Source organism: Xiphophorus maculatus, chromosome 18, assembly GCF_002775205.1.
Source record: "Xiphophorus maculatus strain JP 163 A chromosome 18, X_maculatus-5.0-male, whole genome shotgun sequence".
NCBI classification, from domain to species: Eukaryota; Metazoa; Chordata; class Actinopteri; order Cyprinodontiformes; family Poeciliidae; genus Xiphophorus; species Xiphophorus maculatus.
The window spans coordinates 7,911,893-7,935,481 of record NC_036460.1 but is presented as its reverse complement, the minus strand read 5'-3'; the positions used below and the strand labels follow the sequence as shown (position 1 = coordinate 7,935,481).

The 23,589-nt window shown below is 35.7% G+C and overlaps 1 protein-coding gene across 3 annotated transcripts in view; it reads right to left on the bottom strand.

The window, feature by feature from the left end:
* LOC102236135 (cell adhesion molecule 2-like) overlaps nucleotides 1-23,589 on the bottom strand; it is a 150,400-nt gene that overhangs the window by 48,769 nt on the left and 78,042 nt on the right. For 2 of the 3 annotated variants that reach the window (XM_005796821.2, XM_023352019.1), the window contains exon 2: nucleotides 2,077-2,103. The exons of the other annotated variant lie outside the window; for it this stretch is intronic. In XM_005796821.2, coding sequence (XP_005796878.1) covers nucleotides 2,077-2,103 — 27 coding nt within the window. The remainder of the gene's footprint in view (nucleotides 1-2,076; nucleotides 2,104-23,589) is intronic. 3 annotated transcript variants of the gene reach the window in all.

Genomic DNA, 23,589 nt, shown 5'->3' with positions numbered 1-23,589 from the left:
GTGTTGTCAGTAATAGTTGTCTTCTTCTGAGGTTACAGAAATTTTACACTTCATGTTTCTGTATCTTGGGTTGCTTACATGCCTGTTTCCTAGTTTGTTTCAATTAAATTTTTCTTACAGATCTCTCTTCGCCTTTGGTTCTACTTTGCTAATTACATACATCACCTACATCTAGTCAGCAGTTATGCCTTTGCTTTTCTGTGTTACATCCTTTCTTTTTCTCATTCCAGTTATGCCTGTGGTTACTTTCTTTTGCTTTGTTTAAACTTGTCCATTTCTTTTATGTCTGTGCATTTTGCTGCAAAATGAAAGTTAATTGATTTTTTTGACTGCCTAAAAACATTAAAAAAAAACAAAAGAACAGAGTACACCATGGATAGATCCAGGCAACACAGACGTACACACAACAAATAACCATGTATGCTGTCACAACTAAAGCCAATTTAGCGTGGACAACTGAGCAACGCACATGTTTTGATGGAGGAAGCCGGAGTGCCCATGTATGTAGGGGAGAATAAATTTCACACTGCAAATCCTCAACCAAAATTCAGTGCAACACTTGACAATATTGACCACAGAGCTAGTCTGTACTAACCGCTAAGCAGATTCAACCTATAGTGGAATGAAATAACACAATTCAGATGATCTAAAGCCAGTCTCGAGGGACAAACACAGATTATTCCAGATTTGGGTTGGGTTATGCACTTAGATGAGGTTTTAACCTAAAATATGGATGAACGTGATTAATGTCTACCAAAGAATACGCTAAAAAGAAATTGTGGGTTTTTAAACAAGTAACTTTCTTTAATGTTTTGTATTTTAAATTTAATTTAATTCTACATTAGATTATCAGATAAAAAAAGTAAAGACAAATGCCCAATAAAACTTTTATCTAGCATTTTAATTATCGCTATTGTCTGTCTATGTTGACTTTTTGACTAATTCTTTGGTCAAAGGGTGAAGTTAGCTAGCCCAATTGTTCGCTTCAAATGTTCTGGGTCTCGTCTAATTTGTATCCCTAGAATCAGAACCAAACATGAAGAAGCAGGATTCAATTTGTATTCTCCAATAATCTGAAATAAACTTCCAGAAAACTACAAAACTGCTGGAACACTGAGTTCCCTTTAAATCAAGGCTGAAAATCCCCGATTTAAATGGAACTCAGCTTTTGGTTTTTGCAAAACTGAACCTGATTTTTAGTTTTTAGTCCAATATTTTATTATGTTTTTTGGAGATTTTGATGTTGAAGTTTGAAAAAAATGTAATGGTTCTTGCTCGCTTGTTATTTTATGTTTTCAATATGTTAAGCTGTAAGACACTTTAACTGAGCATGTTGCTTAAATATACTATACCTATAAACATGCCTTGTCTAATGATATCAATAACCCACATTATCATTTCAGAATTTTCTATCTTTCAAACGATGGTCTCTAAGAAATAATGAGGCTATTTTTTATCTAATATCTGACCAACAACTTGACTAACCTTCTGTCTCAAAATTATTTGTTGTAAGGACACAAAGCTGGAACACCAGGAATCACCATAATAATCACCAACAATTATTATGGTGACGGATCATAATAATTTCCTGTCAAGCAAGTCATCAAGATAAAATGCAAAAGGTGAAAAGCAATGTTCTAACCAGAAAGACTTTAATATAACTTGGAACTAAGTAGGGAGATGAAGACAGAGAAACTTTCCTCTCACTCCTCTCCTCTGAGCTGTCCTTGAATCAGGAACACGCCCCAACTGCTTCACTGGAGCTGCACGGTAGCTCTACACCCCGGTATAGAGGAATGACTGGGAGACGTGGGCAGCTCCCTAGTGTGAATCTATACATATGTGAAGCAGCCCGTATCTGGGAATGAGGGAGTAGGCTTAGTATACCTCTTCAGAAGAAATCAATGTTTGAAAGAAAAGAAAAAAAAAACATACGCAGAGAAAGCTTCATTCAAAGCAACATATGTTAATGCTTGCTGGGCTCTTGGGGGAGATAAAAGGTTGATCCAGACCTTTTTTATTGGAAACTGTGTGCGACATAAATCATGTACCAAGAAAATGGAAACAATAACTCACCTTTCGCTTTGCTTTTTGTCCCAGCCACTGATAGCATGAGGGGATAAAACAAGGAAACAATAAGTTAGATAGGTGGGATCAAGACTTTCTATTGATAGCATTGTGTTTTTTTGCTGTTCTTCTTCTTTCCATAGTCAGAAAAACAATATGATTGAATAGTAGAAATGGAAGCAGAATATAGGGCTTAATTAATACTAAATGAAACAATGAAATTATAGTTTATAAAAAGGCAAGAAACACATAAATATTATGCCATTTATATTGCAAAAAACCCATAAATGGTCAGTTGCATTTTTCATTGTATGTATGATAAAAACTAAATGAAGAACAAAAAGCTACAATCTACAAAGATAAATACATTTAATCTACATGTGAATGGTGAATTAGGTACTAGATTTTCCAACTCAAAGAGTGGAGAACTATTCATATAATATTGCAGTCAATTTGTCAAAGGGCTTATAAATGGAAAAAATCTGTTTTTGTGACAGCTTATACAATGCATGGGTTGCTGTATTATTGACCTCAGTGGATGGGGTACAAGAGAAAAAAAATTGCTTTTTCTACAGTCCAAACTGCAAAATTAGATTTTGCTAGAGAACATGACGGAAGCCTAATGAATATTGGGAGCACGTCCTTTGCTATAATGAGAACAAGATAAATATGCTCAGCTCAGATTATATGGCATGAACTTGACCTGGAATTCCTGGTCTAGGAAGTGAGGAACTCTTACCATAATTTAATAATACGAGGGTTGCAAAGTGCAAAAGCTTTTGGGACATGAAATTTAAAGACATCACCAAGAGCTCCTGTGAATGTACTGAAATATGAGCTGACAAGATGACTTCCATTCTCCTGAAGCTCGAGAAAGGAAGAAAGTTCCAACACGATAACAATTCAAAGCATACCACTGAAATCAGACAGGAGTTTCTAAAAAAGAAAGTAAAAGCTTTGACACCTTTTGGGTATTATGAGGTGGAAGTCAGAGCAACCTTCTTCCCTGCAGCAAAGAGAAACTGAAGAGTTCTGTGAATAATGGTGGAACATGTCTGCAGAATTTTGTGTATAACTAGTACCTTCTTTGGTCATATGGACTGAAAAAAACTAATCTGTCACAAAGAGTCAAAGTTAGATTTGCCAGCTTTTTGTTTTTTGCAGAACTGAACATTATTTTTTTTTTTGACACAATCTTTTATTTTAGGCTCATTTTATTTTATTGTGAAACAGCAGGTTTACTGAGAGATAATTGAGTAGCTGCTCACTACTGAATAAGCAATAACTATTATGTTGTTAATTTATCAATCATTGATTTGAATGCTCACTACTATTAAACTATTTTAAACGTGTTGGCCGTTAAGTGAGTATTGGAGCAAATTCTTTACCCGTCTGTTAAGTGGAATGATTCTTAGTGTTTTTAGTGTAAAACTGCATGGTCTGAGGTAAAATGTAAATAAATTCAAATATTTTCCTCTTGCAAACAGTGCCTTATACCAGCCGCTTTTTTACAGGAGCAATATACCTTTTTGTCCAGAGCAGCATGTTTGCCATTTGTGCCTCAGAAGCACTTTCTTGCTTGTTGTGTAGGAGTGGGTAACCCCCGGTGGTACGCACAATTCAGGAAAAATGTAAACCGATGACGTACAAGTTGATGTCGGATTTGTTGCTAATCCAAAAGGCTGCATTGGTGAGTTTGGATTGGATTTAAAAATCACTAGTATGCAATGTTGCACATGTAGACTGATCAGATTTCCAGTGAATATTTCTAACATTAATCAAGATTCTTTATAACACAGTTTGACACTTGCAAAACCTTTGTTCTGTGAATTATTTCACTGTTATTAGAAAGATTTTAAACAAAACTTGTCGTTTAAAAAATACTTTGTGACAAAAAACATCATTTGTTAAAGAAAATGTTGAGATCATTATCAGATCAGTATTGTTGTTTCATAATGTTTATTCATTTTACACAAAGGGCCTTTTCAGGGGGAATGGGAATATTAGAGTTTACACCACTTTCTGATTGTGAAAACAAATTGAACTATTGATTTGCTTTCAGTGATTTGCAATAGTCACCGTCAACCATCAACCAATGCTGATGGTTGCTCTATCAAACATCAACAATGGTTGATGGAGCAACTGTGAAAAAGAATGGCAAATTAATTTGCTGCTCCACTAAATATATTTCTGTTTTTGTATGTTCATATAATTTTGTGCAAATAAAGTCATGTTTGATTTGATAATCAAAGTAGAAACCTGAACAAATGAAAGATAGGAGAAACTACTCAGTGTGTAACAGTTGTATTCACATTTTTCCTTTTATTATATCTGAAAGAAAAACATCAATAAAAGAGATCAGTGCGGCCCTGGGGAAACAGGAAAATGATAAGTCCTTCAGGTTATATAACTCTGCATGTGTTTTGGTCATACAGCTTTCTCTCAACTTTAAATCAGCATATAATTCACATCCTGAGATAGAAGATTCATATTACTTCCTTAAATATGATGAAGATTGCTATTTAAATGGATAGGCAATTTTTAAACTGCTTTTTCACAAATCCAAAAGATGTTCTTAGAAAGGTGTTGGATGAGGCATTAAGTTGAGCGCTTCAACAATTCAGTGCATGTTTGAAACTAAGAGATCTTTCATTCCAAACCAATGGGAAGAGCAAGCAGCCCCTCCTGCTGTGCTCCCTCACATTAGATATATCTGGGGGAATAAAACGGCACTTGAACGTGCTTTTAACTCTCAGTTCAAATGTGCAAGCTGCACCTGTGCAAAATGACTTTACTTTTGCATTACATAAATGACTTATTGACAGAGAGTTTGTCTGTCGAGAAAATCAAGTAGTAAATAAACACTGAGTTGGTGGTTCAACTTTAGCTGTCCAACAAAGTTGTATGTAGCTCAGTTATGTGTGTGTTTTTTTTAAGTCATACTTCTGTGTTTTCGAACAAGAAAGTTATATTCTTAAAAACATTTATGGTAATGGAGTTGAGTTTTTACGAACTGCCTCACAACAAAGTTCTTATATTACACAGTTGCAGCTAAACAGTCTCTGAAGGAAGCAGTAACAATGGTTGATGGAGCAACTGTGCATCCTGCACTAAAAAAACAAAATTATCTTAGGCAAATTTACAAAGGACACATTGCAGACTCTTTGTGCTTTCTAACACCTAAAGCATTGTAATGAGAGAATTTTGTCTGGATTTTATCATACGATATAATTCTAAAACACTTCATTTCATTAGAAATACTTGAATACATTTGAACTGCTTTATGTTTGGATTGCAAATTTCTTTCACAATGTTTAGGTGGTGAGTATAAATTTAATTCAATTCAAATTCAAAAATACTTTATTAATCCCAAAGGGAAATTAAATGTTGTAGCTCATATTAATTCAAAATTATTCAAAGAGTTGCTGTAGATGTTGATGGCTCTGGGCAGGAATGAAACAAATTAATTCAATTATAGCCTCTATGGACTAGACTCAGAACTAGTTCTTGTTAAGAATGCTCTTATATAATAATACTGCTACCATATTGCTGTAACTTTATTAGAATACTATGTTGACATAAGCAGGAGATTGTGAATTATTATGAAATGATGAAAATAGTTGGTGCACTCCAAAAAACAGAAAAAAAATAATAAGTCTAATCAAACATGATTTAAAAATTGATAACTTGTTTCATGCACATTCATGTAAACATGTTACACATTATTTCAGAATATATTACTCAGGCTTAAATAGGGGTTCTTTGCTACAAACAAAAATATTAGATCCTAACATTCTAGTGTCTTGTGCATGGCTCTGATATTTATTGTTGTTGAGGTGAACTTTTATCTGCCGGAAGGATAGAATTCTTTTTTCACATTCGAAAAATATGACTGTGAGGTTAATTGGTCTCTAAATTGCATATGGCTGTGACGACATGTGTGAGTGTGTGTGTGTGCATGATTTTTATCCAATGTGTCTGTGTGTTGTCCTAAGATAGTCTGTGCAACCTTCTGTGGAGGAGCGGATATATACAATGGACGAATGTATAAGTGATTGCATCTTTTGTAAAGTAAAAAAGCGAAAACCATCTTTTATGTTAATCTAGCTGGGAGATCAAATCTGTCAAGGGGTGGAAGATATATTAATGTACTCTTTATATGTGATTTTCTGCTAAATTTAAATATTCAACAATCCCAATGTCCAGTTTTTTTTTTAGGTCTGGCCTTCTAGTTTTGATGTATCTTTATTATTTTTTTACTCTAAGCTAGATAACTGGACAATGTGATTTTTGTTTAATTGAATTGTTGGTTAAATATTCAAAAATAAGCTGAGCAAAATGCATCACTACAGCTGTTATTGCACCAAGCATATGTAAAAACCACTTTTTTATTAAATGAAAAAAGGCTTTTTGTGTTTCTTCTAGAGAGAAACACAATACTGGACAAAACAGCAAAATCTGTGAAGGAAAAGCTGGTCCCTCAAAACAGTGAGTCAGGTCCCTTGCTTCCCCATTTAACATCAAACTATCACTGGGCAATAAACTAAAAAACTTACAAAAATTACAGGGAACACAGGGAGCCAGAGCCAAACAAAAACAAGAATCAAGAATAAAAAGCCAACAGGATAATCAGGTTTAACAGGAAGAACCAGCAAAGAGTGAGAGCATTAGAAGTGTTAAAATACTGAAGAGTAAATGTGGACCAGCATCCATTGTTACACATTCTGATTGCAGGTGTGAGGGGAGAGACAGAGGAAGTAGCACACGGGGCGAGGGAGAGTACACAGGAGATAGGAAAAAAATCTAATACTAAAGAATGATTAGATCTAAGAAACATAATTAAACTAGAGTAACAAAGAATAAATAGGGACAAGAAAATAACTAGAATCACTAAGGACTGAACTAAGATAAAACACAAATGAGACTGATCAAAGAGAGAAACTAAGGAACACAAAATAATGAACACGCCTCAAAATAACTCAGGATTCTAACACGGATATGTTCATACTTTGGCCAAAATAATCTGCTATAAAGTCAATATGGACAAAAAATATTTAGAATATCAGCTATAAAGAAACTAATGTGCAGTCCAAATTCAAATGTTGGTCAGTGAGTTTTCTAAGACATTAAAATTTTGTTTTAAACTGCTTTTCTCTGATAATATTTAAAATAGAATTAAACTAAAAATAAATGTTATTAATTTTAACCCAAATGTGACTTGTTTAGTTATGTTATTCTTTTCCAACGTACTCTTTGGTAGTCTTAGACAATATGTTATAAATTAGCAACTTCAGTTAATCTATTCTATAGCCTTCATGACAATTTTCCCCTTTAAATTTCAGACTAATCTATGTCATTCAAAAAGAAATCAGAATTTTAACATGAGTAGTTTTTGTTCGACTGCTTTTACTCAAAGCTGACTATCATTTTTCTTGAACTGTCTGCCAATGTTTGCTCATGCCACATGGAAAGAACGATGCAGAATGTAGAGTTTATGATAGCATGCATGTTATGTCATCAATACCAGCAGCAAACTTTTAGTAAAGAATTGTTTGGAATACAACTTTTGTTGACTCTATTTTCTAGTTCTCATGAAAGTACACTTTGCATGCCTATAATATATTTAGCCTCTTGGTTGGAGACTCACTAAAGTAAATGACATGGATGATAGTTGGCCATGATGCTAAAGGGCACAAGAGAGTTTGAAACAATGTGATCTCCATTAAATTTTCAAATCCAGCTCGACTCTTAAGTACATATGAACTACAGGCTGGGCTGAAGTGGCCATGTGTGTGGAGAACTGGAGAGAGCCGTTTTTAGGAATTACAGCTAGAATTAAAACTGTCAGATTAAGCATAAACTGAAATACAAGAGCTTCCACAGCTTTTTCCTTTTATGACAAGGGTCCTTCTAGAGGATAATCATTCATTGGGTCATAAAATAAATTCAGCACCCACTATTGCATGTCACCTTTTTGCAATAAAAATATATCATCAAATAAAAATGTGAAATAATTGAGTTCACTGAGCCTCAATAACAGATAGTTACTCACAAGGTCCTTTGAAACTGTTTTAACTTATTTATTGGATTAAAAACCTAACACAGTATATGTCGTAACCCAACAGTGCTGTTTCTAAATCAACAAAGGCCTGAATCAGTTCTTATCTAACCAAGGACTGGGTCAGCAAAATAACCGTTATTGGGTTGTTGTTTTATTTTTACCCAGTAGTTTTTAGAGTGACATTACACTCAGTTCAACAGATAACAATTTTCATGATCATTCTTATATTTCTAAAGTCATGAACATTGCATAAACATTTGTATTAAACAGACTCAAAGTCATGCTTGTGTGTTTATCCACTGTACATTCTTGATAAATGCTGAGAATATTCCCTTAGAGTTTATAAATACCCCATCTGTGGTAAAGTGCTGCATGCCCATGTGTGTGTGAAATGTTTTATTTATTGCCAGTTAAATGAAAAAGTTTTCTCATGCCCTATGTGTTTAAAATTTAGAGCAAATGCAGACCAAAGTAAAAATAGCGGTAATTTTGCTCATTATAGTACTTATAGCTGGGGGTTATACTGAAGCCTTGTGGAGAAAAAAATACTATTTTCGACTTTAAAATAGGTCATTGGCAACCTGAAGTGTGGGAAAAGGACAAAATGCTTATCTGTAAAATAGGTCATCTCTTGGTAATTTGTGACCAGACTCTTATCAGATGAGGAAACCAGGAACATCCAAGTTGATGCATGCCAATCTAATGGAGAATTTGTTGTTTTTAGCACTCATTCATCTTTTTCACAAGTCTTTGGTTTTACCTGTTTTTGTTTGGGTAGGAAGTTATTAATCTACAAGTCTCCTGCAATAGTGTTGACAAACTCAGTTATAGTGATAAGAATCTCATTCCTGTGAACGGAAAGTGTTTGCAAGCACACAGCAGTTATAACGATAAATTTTACTGAGAAAGAAAAACATTTTGACATTCCTAAGAGAACTTTTACTGAGAACCAATAAAATAACCCAAACACCTCTATGTAAGATTATATGCATTTTATATACTATAAATAAGATCTCCTGGTTTAATGTATCAGACATTTAAGGTTTAATCAAAAGTACTGCTGTTGTATATGTTATGTCTCATCAACCAACCAAAGAAACTAAAAGAAATAATTGAGTAGAGTTGTCCAGTGCCCTCGGTTGGGAGTCACTCCTAGACGAGTTTAGACAAAGAAAAAATAATTTGAAAATAAGAGACTTCAGAACTGAGAATATACACAAGCTGAAGGCTGCTGTTAAAACAGCCTGGGTCTCTTTAAAACCTTATTGGGGCTGATGCAGCGGTGGCCTGTGACGTCATCAGCTCTGCCACAGCCAAACTCCAGACTCAACACCCGGACGTTGTTATTGTGTCTTGTCTCTTGTCTTGTCTTGTCTCTATGCTGTAATTGCGAAGTAATTTCCCTGCTGGGATGAATAAAGTACTTCTATTCTATTCTATTCTAAACTGAATGGAGATGCTTTTTGGAAGTTGACATTCTGCATTAAAACCGCATTGTTTAATTATTCTTATGAACTGTTCTAATGTTCTGAGAAATTTAATTTTGGGTTTTATTAGCTGTAAAGAACTTTAAAAAAAAAAAACAGAAATAAATACCTGAAATACACAGCTGTGTCATGAATCTACATGAAATGAGTTTCACCTTTTTAGTTAAATTACTACAAATTTTTATAATGGTGTACACCCACTTTTATATTTCAAAACATATAAACTTTCAAAGTCCCATTTGTAATTAACTTAGCAAAGGGATGTCACAGAGTAAACAAACAATCAGTTTGGCACCTTCAGTATGTTAGTGCTTTTTTAGGGTTTAATTTGAATCTGACAAATTGACTCGTACATAGTAATAACAACATTACCTTTAATAACTCTGAATAAGCTTGACTAATGGTTTTGATATATTGCTTTGTACTAAGCGGTTCTTTGCTGATTTGATTAAGAAAAGAAAAATGCTATTTCCTAATGAACCTGAAGACATCCAAGTATTAAATAAATAATTTCCAAGCAGCACATGAAGAGCACTTGTCACTTGACACTGAAAAACATACATCAATTAAAAATGCTACAGACGGACACATACATTTTGAAAGAGGATAATTGCCTCATCTTTGCTTATCACAAACATAAAATAAAAAATATCCACTTATTTGCAAATAATAAATGATGCCAAAAGTGAAGAAAAAACAATGATTTAATGCTTTTAGTTTTATTTTAAAGAATGAATTAAACCTTGACTATGACTGAAGGAGAACAAGCACAGGGCAGATTAATGTAACTTGTTGAAGACCACAATAACAAAACAGATAGTAGCACATCACTGACTAAAGATAAGAAAGAAAATTGGAAAAGGAGAAACATAGCAAGGGAGAAAGATCGGGTACTGGCAAGCACAACCACCAGAGGTGTAAATCATGAGCACTCAGCCTACATCTTACTTGTATTTTAACTGAAAAAAAAGTGACAACATCCCATCATCATCTGTCAAACACATTTCTGTTGTGTGCTGCTTGTCCCTGTAGTGATGAGTTTAACCAACCACTCAGAGGTTTGTCTTCTTATAGTGAGAGCTGACCTCAGTCCCTCAGCTGGCCATGACTGAGGTCACTGCTCTTCCTTTGCCAACGTCCCACAGGAAACTCTCCAAGGACAATCTGCCCATAAGTAAACATTTGATGGGAAAGCACTTCATCTTCGTGTCAGCTAACATCCAAATGCCCTTAAGGGGAAATCATAAGATAATTTCAGTGGTGAACCTAGGCAGTTATGTATGGTGGTGGCTCTGAAAATGACAAGAAGAATCTGCACAAGTTGTACCTGCTTTGTCCAACACTAGTCATCTTATGTATGTAAAATAGAAATAAATTCTTTTGCAAAACTGGTTTTGTAGAAAAACTTGAGGGCCCAAAGTAACAACAGTAATTAAAATGGCCGCTGAAAACATAGTTAATATTAACAGGTCATGCTACTTTTATAATTTAACTGTTAAACCAGTCGGCTTTACTGCTGGAAGGCTCAAAGTCTATTTTAGATTAATTTGTTTAACAGAGTTAAGGTGTTAAAAATAATGTTTTAATTACTCTTTATCAAACCGCAACCCATATATATATATATAAAATTTAACCAAGATGTTCAGCCTAAATCAAAATAAATGCATAACAAACAAGAACATGGCTAAACGAGGATAGAAATGTTGGCAGCTTTTTAGAAATTTCCAAATTAAGGTAAGGGTCTATTTACTAGAAATGCACACATAGAATGATGTTTACTGATGATAATGCTAACTACGTGAACAGTACTAATCACTGATAAAAGAAACTATAGACTATGGAAGACCCATCTGTTGTAAATTGATATTTTTGTTACAAGATGGTGAACCACTTTGTCATATGCCTAAATAAATAATTTTTATACCCATGTACATACCTTTGAAAATCAGTTTATTCCTGTTTAGTATGTTGTGGAGTTATTGAGACAAATAATTCTAACATTGTTCAAATGTCATTTCCATTGATTATGATTCAGATCCCCGTTTAGGGGCAACTAACTCTCCAATATGATTAACTGTGGCTACTGATCAAAGAGAAATAACTAAGTGGCCTCCTGCTGGTATTATTCATTTGAATCACCTAAACCACAATTATTTTAAATCATTAGTTGCCAAAACAAGTGTGAAATATCTCTTATGTTAATCCAAATTAAACTGACACATGGTTAATGTGAAATTTACGCAATTTCTTTTTTCTCGCAGTTCTGTTACAATTGTTTTCAAAACGCAGCAAAGCATAAATTTATCAAACTAAAACATTGGTTTTTAACTGTACAGGTTTGTGATATAGTAACTCAAGCACTTTTTTCAGCTGTGTTAAGTGAAACACAAGGTCAGCCAGAGTGTAGTCTCTGTCCCTAAGCATTACCTGTTAGATGTAGTATAGTGTGCATGCCATGCTGTGCATGCCAGGAGGTTATGCTTCAGTCCAGCTAAGCTGTATTTGATGTAAACTCAGATGTTTCGAAGTAATTTTAGAGAGCCCATCTACTCAGCACCAAATCAGGTTTCCTTCACTTACAGAAAATTGCTTGACATTATGTGACTGCCCAGATGCCTTGCTGAAGCCCCACGCATGCTGATTAGAGTATCCGCTTAAGGCGATCCAGAATTCCTGAGTCCTTCCAAGTCTTTGTGCCACCGCCAAAGATAACGGCAGGAATTCACACCACAGCTGTACACTAGTTTATGCCAAGCATCTTGCAGATGCTGTCCAACTCCATATCTATATGTAAAACATGAAGGAAATGTAGACAAAAAAATAATAATTTACTTGTCTGCAATGCAAATAATGACCAGAAGACAAGTCATCAGCTTAAGCTGATGCTTCAAATAAATTAAATGGAAAAAAAAAATCTCATCTGAAAATGTGTTGTTTCCTTCACTGAACAGATCCTGTGGGAATATTTATTGTTTGGAAAACGGCAACAAACACATAATCTTGATAATTAGTTTCCTTTAGGAAAAAAAAGAGTAGAAATTTGAATTTGATCATGAGAACAGATCTTCAAATAGATGGAATGATTTTCAAGGGATAACGAGACATGAGAAAATCCATTAAGCTGACCAACAAGTGAGAAAAAAAAAAAAAAACAGAATAAAATTTTGAAAGCTAGATTTTTAAAAAAATCACATTGAAAGTATTTTGATACAAAAAGCTGATTTTTCTTTTTCTGTATTATGACCTATGTTCAAACATTACCACAAGTTGAAATGCGTCTTTCAATGGTGAAACATATGCTGAGCTCTGCAAGTAATTTTATTCTAAGATTTTTAAAGTAAATGCTTGTTGAATAAAATGTTTTTATACTGAATAAATTGATGAGGCAAGTTTCCTCACCTTGACAAGTGTGACATGTTCATCTTCCCTGCCCTAGAGAATGAAAGACTTATAGAATGCTGAATAGGATAAGATGATCCAAAACTCTAAAAAGCCTGAAAAATAAAGAGAACAAGTTGGTATTGGTATGTCTAAGATGTGCTTTATCACCTTCCCGGTATATCCGTTACGTATCATTCAAAACAGTTGTTTTCCATGTCAAAGGCATACAGTACCAAAGATGGTCAATCTCTGGAGAGAGCTACAGGCTGGAAAATGATCCACTCTGATGAATCTGTTTGATTTTACACAAGTCATCCTTAAAGTCGCCCACCTCCTTGCGCGATCATACCTCGCAAATCATTTGGGCTTGAAAAGACTTATGCCAACATCACAGGAGCCTGAATAGAAAACTTGCTGAGAATTACAAGATACTATTTTGAAGAAGCTGCACAAGGAGGCATGAAACATCCAATTCCTCAGCAGCAAGCTTTTAACATCAATGCCAAGTAGCCATTTATTATATCTGTCATCAAAATTGTCATCATTAGCCCACTGTATCCAAATTACTGTATCCAAATGCAATACATGGCATACAAAACAAATGTCATATGCAGCTATTCTCAGTTTATTTACTTTTTAGGAAGTTTTTATGCAACGTGGGCTACATGGCGGTGGTTGCGTGTTCCCTCCATGCATGTGTGGATTCTTTTCGGGTTCCCCAGCTTCCTCCCGTGACTGTGATAGTCAATAGCCACCCTGCAGTCCTGACAGGACAAGAGGGTACAGACAACAGATGGAGGGATCTGCAACATGTCTGCTCACATTTGTTCCAATTTGATCTGTTTCTTAAAATGCAGTTTCTTAAAAAAAAAAAAAAAAAGATGGCAAACATTGGCACAAGGGAATGACAAATACTCCGTAATGACTTCCCTTCACAGTTTGGGAGGTGTATATTAAAATCAAATTTATTCCCAGTGTCAATTTGTTCAGTTTATCTATATAGCAAATTTACACCTGTTGTCTTAAGGCAGACAGATTCCATTCCAATTACATAGTTAGCAAACAAAGGAGTTCAATTCATTCATCATTCAAATTGGTTAAAAAGTTGATTTTTTATCTCATTGGAATTTCTTAATCATTTATTCTTATACTGAAGATGCCTGACTAAAAATATATTTTTTCTTTGGCTCACACAAAGCCAGTCAGTGACAAATGATCAGACGTTTTCACTTGCAAAGAATAAATGTAAACAACTTGGACATCCAGCAACCTACTCTGTGAAATCAGAGTAGAGCAAGAAACTTTTCTGATAGGAGTAAAATTCTATCTATTCTGTCAAATCTTAACATGCTTATCATTCCCATTCTTACTTTCTTTCCCTATTTAAAAAAATAACACATTTTAAAGGATAAAACTCATATTGTAGGGTTACTCTTAAAACTGTGATAGATTAATAAATCATAATCAGCCTCTCAATTATTTTCCAAGTTCATAAACTGTAAAACTCGCTTTTTTGGCATGTTTGTTTGTTTTTCAAAAATAAAATGAGCCTTTTGAGTAGATACCCCTCCACAATAATTCTCATTACTATACTTGGATGCTGATGTAACATTAGGTAACATCAGAGAACAGAGTTTTCTAGTCAGAAAAACTGGCAGATATTTTGGTGGCGATTAAAGACCTTTCAAACGGAAATATGATAATTCATATACTAAATGTTTGGAAGTATAGTGGGAATACGGAAAAAGATGGAGTAAACATTACTATCCCTGAAATCCTGCAGCTCAGAAAAAGGTAAGATTCATTAAAGTGACTATTTCAAAAGGTAGAATTTCTTCTCATCCGAAAAAAAATCACTCGGTTTAAAGAAAATTTTGCCCAGGGTTTATGATACTCTTCTGACATTCAGAAAAGGAAACATTCAAGCCTGAGTAATGAGTACACAACACAGTTCCTGGTACTGCAATGACAAATGGATCAAGCTGAGTTTGCAGCCAGACCAACAATGTGGCTGTGAGCATAAGGTAACTAAAGAAAGAAAATGCATTGTTTTACCTTGGTGTTTACCTTTATGTGTCCTCTGTCAGAATAGAACATCAGTTGACATCCAGAGTTTGCATTCATAAATTTAATACATTATCGCTTCCTCCATAGCTTCCTCCAACATGTTTAATACTTAACTACACCAGCAACTCCTTTTCTCAATGTTTAGTGTTTTAATTTCCCTTGTAAACTGTACATGTGTAGCATGAGTTTGGAGTGATGTTTAAGGCCAGAAAGTTAGAAAAGTAACTTTAGACAACTTGCTAAAGTGCAAGTGGTGTGATGGTGTTCTCAGAAAATCATTTTGACAGCTTAATTACAATAGTATAGTTTGGTAAAACCCGCGAGTAAAACAGAACATGACTGATTCCATTTACCACCACTATGTTTTACACATTGTAGTATTGTAGTAGTAGAGCCTACATCCATTCACCAGTTGCTTGGTCCAATGGAAGTGCCAGTACATGCCTGTTTGCAGCAGGGTATTTTGTACACATGCATGTGAATGATTAATTAATCTTAAATGCTGCCAGAATTTCACTTTTTCTATGTACAGTCTGTTTCACAATTAATCTCTGACTAAATTGACCACATAAGACTTTTAAATCCTTGAGTTGTGTTCTGGTTTGTAGGATCTCCAAAATAACATTTTCTGCTCACAATTGGACAAATCATCATTACTGTGACCGTGATAGTCACTAAATATGTATTATAGCTAAGGTGCAATGAAACAAACCACTGTCATTTTGAAGGCAAGCAGAGAAAATGTCAGCAACACATTGGCCTGCAGACTAGAGAGAATCTAGTGAAAGAGAAGTCACTCTGTGAACATAGGAGGGGAATAAAAGGCAACAGTCACCTGACCAGAGACACGCCCTGCTGTGGCTAAGATGAGCTGTCTGCTGGAAACGAGCCAGTTGCCACACTGAATGCAGTTCCCTGACAGGTTTGGAAGTTGGATACACGGGGAATCACTTGTCGTTTGATAACAGACACACCATGATCCAGCAACACGGGAACCACTGGGCTGACAGTAGAAAATCTCCTCACAAAACATCAATGGCATCAGGGGATCTTTGGAGTACCCTGATTCCCAGAGCCATCATTCATTCTTAATTTTTTAGAAGACTGCCTTTTTCCCCCCTACGAAAATGAAATAAACAAAGCAACAAGAATGAGAGAACCCGAGTCTTATGTACAGTTTCAGAAAACTTTATATTCTTATTGATTAATTTATAACAAAGGATTCTATGAGGAAGATAGAATAAGAAAGGAGCAAAGACTCAAAAAAGGGAAGAGTGCACAAAAACAAAGTCAGTTTGAAAATGAATAAAATTCTGAGTTACAGAGAAAGCACATTTTTATGTTGCAGAAGTAAGTAAGGGCATGCATGCTCTGAAAGATTTATTGCTTTACGACACCTTCCACACCTGTATCTACACAACAATGTTTCATTTAAAATATTCTACATATTGTGAGTGAATGCATGACTGTTTGTCATGTGTGTCTTTATGTTGCCCTGTGATAGACTGGCAATCTGTCCAATGAAAGTTGGAGATAGGCACCAGCCCCCTGTGATCCTGCAAGGATGGACGCCTGGTTAGTTAGTCTATATTATAACGTACTGGAGTTTTTTATGTTTGCACGATTAAGAGGTACAAGTTTTTTGCAAAAATAACTTCCATGCATATACACCTAAGTTAGAAACCAAACTGACTAAGCTATAGGCTCAATTTATAAAACAAAAAGGTAAGGAAAGGCATGTCCAAACGTTTAAAATGTATTTACACAAAATGCATCAGAGTAAAAACACTCACATTTGGAGGTCACACTTTCTCATATGAGATAAAACTTTGTTGTGTCAAACTTTATTGGATCAGATTTTTGCGCATTGCAGCAGATGGGGGGTCTTGCTCCCACACCTCTCATTATTGAGCCTCTGAGCCATCCTCTCTCACACACCTGTTACACACCAGCAGGTCTAATGTTCTCACACCTGGGCACGCTATCAAAAGTTATCTCTAAAATGTGTTCTCAGGGCATCCTGTCTCCAAGACAAAATAAACATACATTCTCCTTGACACTGCACCATCTTTATGTTCCAATTATTAAGAGGCCTGAGGGCCTTGCAAAGGCCCTTGCATTTTTTATCAAAAATAAAACCACAAACTTTAATTTATTTTATTAAACTAGTGCATAGCTGTGAATTTAAAAGAGAATGATAGATGGTTTCAACAAAAAAGTGTTATATGTATTTGAAATCACCTTTAATATATATTTTTTACCTTTACTCTGATGCCCCTAAATAAAATCTAGTGCAGCCATTGTTGTCAATTCAAAATTGACTGCTGGAGGGAGCAAAACACCTGAAACTGGGAAGGAAGTTCACCTTCCTGAAGAATAATGACCTGACTACAAATCCATGCCAGTTATTCAATAAGAAATGTATGAAGATGCCCACTGTACCCAAAGGAAATGTTCTCCTGTTTATTTCAGAACAATAAATGTAATAAAAACATACAATTTTCTGTCTTTCTCCCTTATAATTAATGTGACCTCTTGTATAATAGTTAGTTGTGAAATTGGCTCCCTGTTTAAGTTTGTATTTTTATTTGAAACACATGTAGCTACAGAACCATTTGTCCTTTAGGTTAAACCTTGTGTGAATCTTTATTTTTGTATATGAATACTGTGGATTTACTGTCATACAAACACGTAAAATGTGTTTCGTATTCAAGTTCAACTGAACCCAGGATGTTGGTATTAGATACTTTTAAAGCCTCCTCACTAATTGACATCCACTCTTCTTTATTCAGCTTTTGCTTTTATTAAATTGCATCAGATATTTTCAGCAAAATAGCCCATCTTTTTACCAGTTTACTATTTGAATCTGTCTTCTTAACATGTTGCTGGACTGAGTTTAAGCTGAGAAATACAAAGGTATCAGGATGGCTGAATTAAAAGCAGCTATTGCCTTTGAACACAGTTGTGCATCTTTCCTTTTCATTAATTAACACGGCTTTTAAGATACTCTTCAGCACATCATCCAGAACTTGATTAAAGGCACGTTTGCTTGGAGGCAGGGAGAACAAGGTTTACTGAGTTGTAAGGGGGGAACAGTATCTGCTCTGCTGCCATTAAAAACTGTAATATCGGTTTAGCCTCCCAGACCTTGGCCATCAATAAGAAGGTCTTGGTGACTGACAAAGGTAAACAGGCAAATAGCAAACAGCTCGCAGGCACATTCCAACCTGATAAGGCCCGTAACCTCATTCGCTCCTGACTAAAGGAGCTAATCGAGTCAGGCTGACATCATGAACTGAGATAAAGCCAGTAAATACCATTTTCTCACACCATGTTCGATAATTATAGCTCTCTAATCCACCAATTGCTAAAGTCTTTGGGTGAAGACACTGCTTCTAGATAATACTCAGAATGTTCATTTTTGCAATCATATGGAAACTTTTCTTTTTTGTGCAAAATAGTTTCATCCTTTGTACACTGAGGAGTAACTTTCAACTATTTTCATTTCATATTGCCACAAGTTCATATTCCCTGCGCAGCTATACTGAGGGAAACTGGAATTAGTTTCATGTTCAGCTCAAGCTGCTCATACTAATAGGTCTTGTAGGGGTTGTTGCTTATATTAGACTGCTTTGGTGTTGTTCTATTATGTATTCAGTCCTTTACTCTTCACTCCAGAAGAACTAGGAAATACATAACTATTGACTGTTGCTGCCTAAAATAACTTCTCAGATTTATTATAGTTACACCTCAGTGTCATCTGATTTCAGCAACTGTCCAAACAAGTGTGTCTTTCTGTCACATTTCTGCTGCTTGTGTTGTGTGTAGTTCTGCACTGTCATAACCGATATCTATCACAGTCTTGCTGATCGTGGCTTTCACAGACTAACAATCATCAGATTTGCACGTCACCTTGTTGACAGAAAACAAGAACCTCAATTTTATCAGCATTGTCAGTTCAACCATCATCCCAAGGAAGCTGTGCTCTGTATGCCCTTGACTACAAAGGGTTTTTTAAATTTAGGTTCCTCTAGTACATGCTACAAAGCAGCCACATTGAATAAATATTAATTAAAAAACAGCACTTTTACAATTGAAATACAATCACCTCGGGCTAATGTGTAGGCTTTCTATGTGTTTTCATTGATGGAGGAATTGCGTGGGATACAGGCTGTTCACACACATTGCTGAAGCATCATTTAAGCCACTAGAGAGAGGGCAGAGCTGGGTGAGGTATTCACTAAGTGATGTCCCCAGCAAAGCCCTCTATACCACTTCTCACAAGATGGACAGAGAAAACACTCTGCGGAGATTGATTACCTGCAGTTGGGTCTCAGGAGAGATTAACCTTGAAAACCATGGAAATCTTGAATTCTATCAATACCTCGGCCAATTTCGATCAATTAAAAAGATCAAATATAATTTGAGAAAAGCTCTTCTTTGAGAAAAGTGCAGTACTCTGATGTTGTTTTGTTACTCATTCTGCTGCAAGTTGGCTCAATTTTGACGCGCAAGATGCAACCGGTAAAATCCGATATAGGATTTTCAAAATAAAACATCTGGAAGTAGTTCATTATTTCTTGCGCAGCCCGGTACCAATTGGTCCGCAGCCCGGTGGTTGGGGACCACTGCTGTAAATGACTATTGTTTTCTATCATCATATTTCCAACAACCAGTCAGTTTTCAGCAGTAGTGAATAAAAATACCTTTACTGGAAGACTGTCTCGTAAAGGAACATCTCTAGGAATAATCCGAAAAGCTTATGTGCCTTTTAAGATGCCTTTTAGAATAAGAAAAACTGTATGATACACAAGATTTCACATCCATATGTCAGACACATATGGCAATGACATTGGGGAGTCAAGATGAGTGAATCTTGATATTCTGAACGTAATAACTGTGTATAAAAGTTGGGTTGGTCACAGATGATATGCCAGATGAAATCAAGCGTGACTTTAGTTTACATGGTACCAGGCAATAATAACATCTCTGGTCCCGTAACTGACATTTCTGTTGCGGGATGAAGGCAGTTTAACAGAGCTGCAGAGACAGATTACTCTGGTTTTACAGGACAGCTGATATTGGACAGCAGATTGCAGCCCCAGCACCATTTTACACATGAACTGCAATAAAAGTGAAGGTTAGAACAGCAGCAGAATGATCAAAAGTGCACCACAGATTTATAATGATTTGTTGACATGGTTGACAGAGCATCGGCTCATCTATCCACGAGTGGCGAAAAGCTAGAATGTTACAATCAGCTTGCAGAGCCCAAGAGAAAGTGCAAAGCTTGGGCTCCTGGTGTCTCAGTTAATTCATGGTTGTGTGTAGTTTATCTGACAGTTTGGAAATATAACACGAACCAGCGACAGCAAGCATAAAGTATTTCATGCTCCACTGTAAGGCCTGAACATTTCTTTTTAATGCCTTTTGAGAATAACATTTAACTTTTCTTTAGCTACTAGTTCTTTAGGTACATTTGCACCTGTCACCAATGTTATGTGAAAAATGTCCAATTAGGTCAGGTAAAAGTAGCAAAGTAAATATATCTGGTTCCTCTTACTATTGGGAAAAATGCAAATCATATACTGTCAGAGGATAGAGACACAAATTACATCTCCTATGGGGAACACAGACCATGAACTTCATTATTCCTCTTTTGGAGGAACAGAAATTGCAGTCACTACACTTTTCTTGGCCGTTACCCCACAGTGCTATTATTTTTGACAACAGCAGCTTGAACAGATAAAAATACCGTACTATGAAATTATCATCTAGGGCAATATTCCAAGGAAAAGGAAGACTAATAAGAATCTAATGAGTGCTGTGCTCTTACACGATGTCCCAGTCGGCTGATTCTCCACATGTAGTATACCTGTATTGCCAATGCTCAAACGTATGACACTATGGAGTCAGCATGCTGAGCGACAACTAAAATTGCTAAGTTTACTGCCAGTCATTTTTCATTGTGTGAAATAAGTGCAATAAAATCTTGGTTTCAGTCCCTGTCAGACTGTCATATGTTTACATGAAGTACTGAAGTAGAAATGCAGAAAATTGTCTCTTGTGATAAGTTCTAACTTGGAATGCCCGGATCAATGTTTGTAACTGATTTCCAGTTTCTCTAAATTTTTAACCTGCCAATAATCATTTTAGCTGGTTTCAGTTTTTCCATGAACCAAAAGCAACAGCATTTATAATATTTTTTCAGCCTTCCCACTGTGAGCCACGATTAATCGTATCAGGAGCAGTGCTGAAGTGTTGTAACATAAGAGGTCATTCATTGTAAAACAGTCTTTTCTTAATAGAAAATTATTATGGAGTAGGGCTGTTGTAAACTAATATTTTAGTAATCAAGTAATCTATCCATTATTCTTATGATTAATTGAGTAATTGGATATAAAAAGATAAAACATTGGTAAATCTAACATAACAGCAGAGTTACTATCGGATATCAACATCAGTCCAATTTTTTATATTTGAGCATCCCTAACAATTACTTTTCTGTAGGTTAGAAAATTTAACTTTAACAATAATAGCTCACTTTCTAAGTTAACCTGAAGAAACGTAATACAAAAATCTGAAATTATATTTAATAATAAAGAGGCAGGCTCACAAATACGCTTATAAAAAATGTCAATACTCCAGCTTTTCGTTTATGTATTCATCTTCAGTCAATTTAATAGATGAACTCTCACCTTGCCCAGACATTTATAGCTTTTGTGTTTATGTTAGCGACGGGATTTGACATCTTTGTTCGTCACACACAGAAACATCTACCAGCTATGTGCCGCGACGATGCATTTCGCCACCCATTTGTTGAGACCAGGATGATATGAAATAAATTTTCTGGTTCGTCCTTAAAGCTACACTTACGTTAATCATCTAATGCGCAGCCGCCTGCAGTGTTCAGTCTATCTGCTCACCTGTATAAATACACCTTCAGAGCTGGTCCCCACCATTCGCTCCGTACCGGCCACCAGGCAGCAGCTCCGGGAGGAGAAAAGCTGCCGTACTCCAGTCATTTTAACGATGCTTATTGGTCCCCAGACATTTTCATCAATCAATGAAATTCTCCCAGGCCGAACTTGAAAACTGGACGTTATGCTGCTAACACTTAGCTTTCGTCAACAACTCAGGCGGAAGTGAGAGCGCTGCGCAACGCAAGTAATAACCCGGCCGGAACAGGGTGCACTAAATAATAAAATATAACTTAAAGAAGCTTCGAGGCAGATAAATTCTCCTTGAGGAATTTTAATAATCGAGGTACTCGAATCACTAGAGGAATCGCTTCAGCCCTATTATGGAGTTGATATTTGAAACTGACTTGAGATTTATAAATTAGCTTTAACTGCAGCTAGGAATGCATCTATATTCTAGAGAATACAAATCTTTATCTCAACTCTGTGATTTCTAACAGGCTACCATCATCTCCAAGCCTTTCTGTTATCTGCTGAAAGTTTTGCTGTCTCTCACACTTTTACAACCAAAATGAATATGAGCTTCTTAAAACTCAGACATAATTTAGAATCACTTTATTGCAAAACTCAGCTTTGATCTTCTAACAGCTAGCGTCAAATGCGTTACATATAAAGAATGAAAACTGTTGTACTCATACATTAGAATTTTTCTACATATCCAGAAAACGTGGGAGACCGGTTATGTTGATGACCAACTTGTGGGTGATGCTCGGTTAAAAGGTCTTTTTATTTACATAGTTGAAATGAAGAGTAGATGCTGTGACGGGGTAAAAGAGCTGGAAAAAAACATGCACATTTTTATAATTGAGTAATGCTGTAAGAGCATGTGCCACATACACCCCTGAGTTTTTTTTGCCAGTAACATAATCGTTTCAATATTAGAATACATAGCAGTGAACGAGACTTCTTATTGACATGTTTATATTCCATCATATATAGCATCTTTTCTTGACTGTATTCTATTTATTTAGTTCCAGTGTCACACAAGAAACCACCGGAGTGAAGAGGTTTTACCAACTCTGCGAAAAACCAACGATTCATGACAGGAGGGAAGCAGACAATTTTGGGGAGGAAGCGCAGGAAGAAGGGAAACGCACAATAAAATGCTAGAGTTCCAGTAGCCTGTAACATCGGCTCAGCATGAATGTTGTCTTTCACTGGAACTATCAAGCTTTGACTTTCCAGAACTCGCAGTAGTGATTCAATGCAACCACTCCTCCTTCTCACCAGGCAAACACACCGCTCATAAAACCTACATGGTGAAACTAGCAGACCAACAAAGTTAGGCCAACTTCTTGATCTAACAAGTATTCTTTCTGCACAAAAGGATAATTGGCCCCAATTGTAATTCTCTACACCTCTTTCTTCAAATGACTTCTTTAATAAGATGTCAACAACAAATTATGTAACGCAAGTTATCCTAAATCAGTGTTTCTTGTACAGATTTGTTCTTCTTTGGATAATCTTTCTTGATTGTCTTGAGTCCTGGTTCTTCTTTTATCCTCGTCTCTCTAGTTTATCCCAAAATTTGTTTATAAGTGTGAAG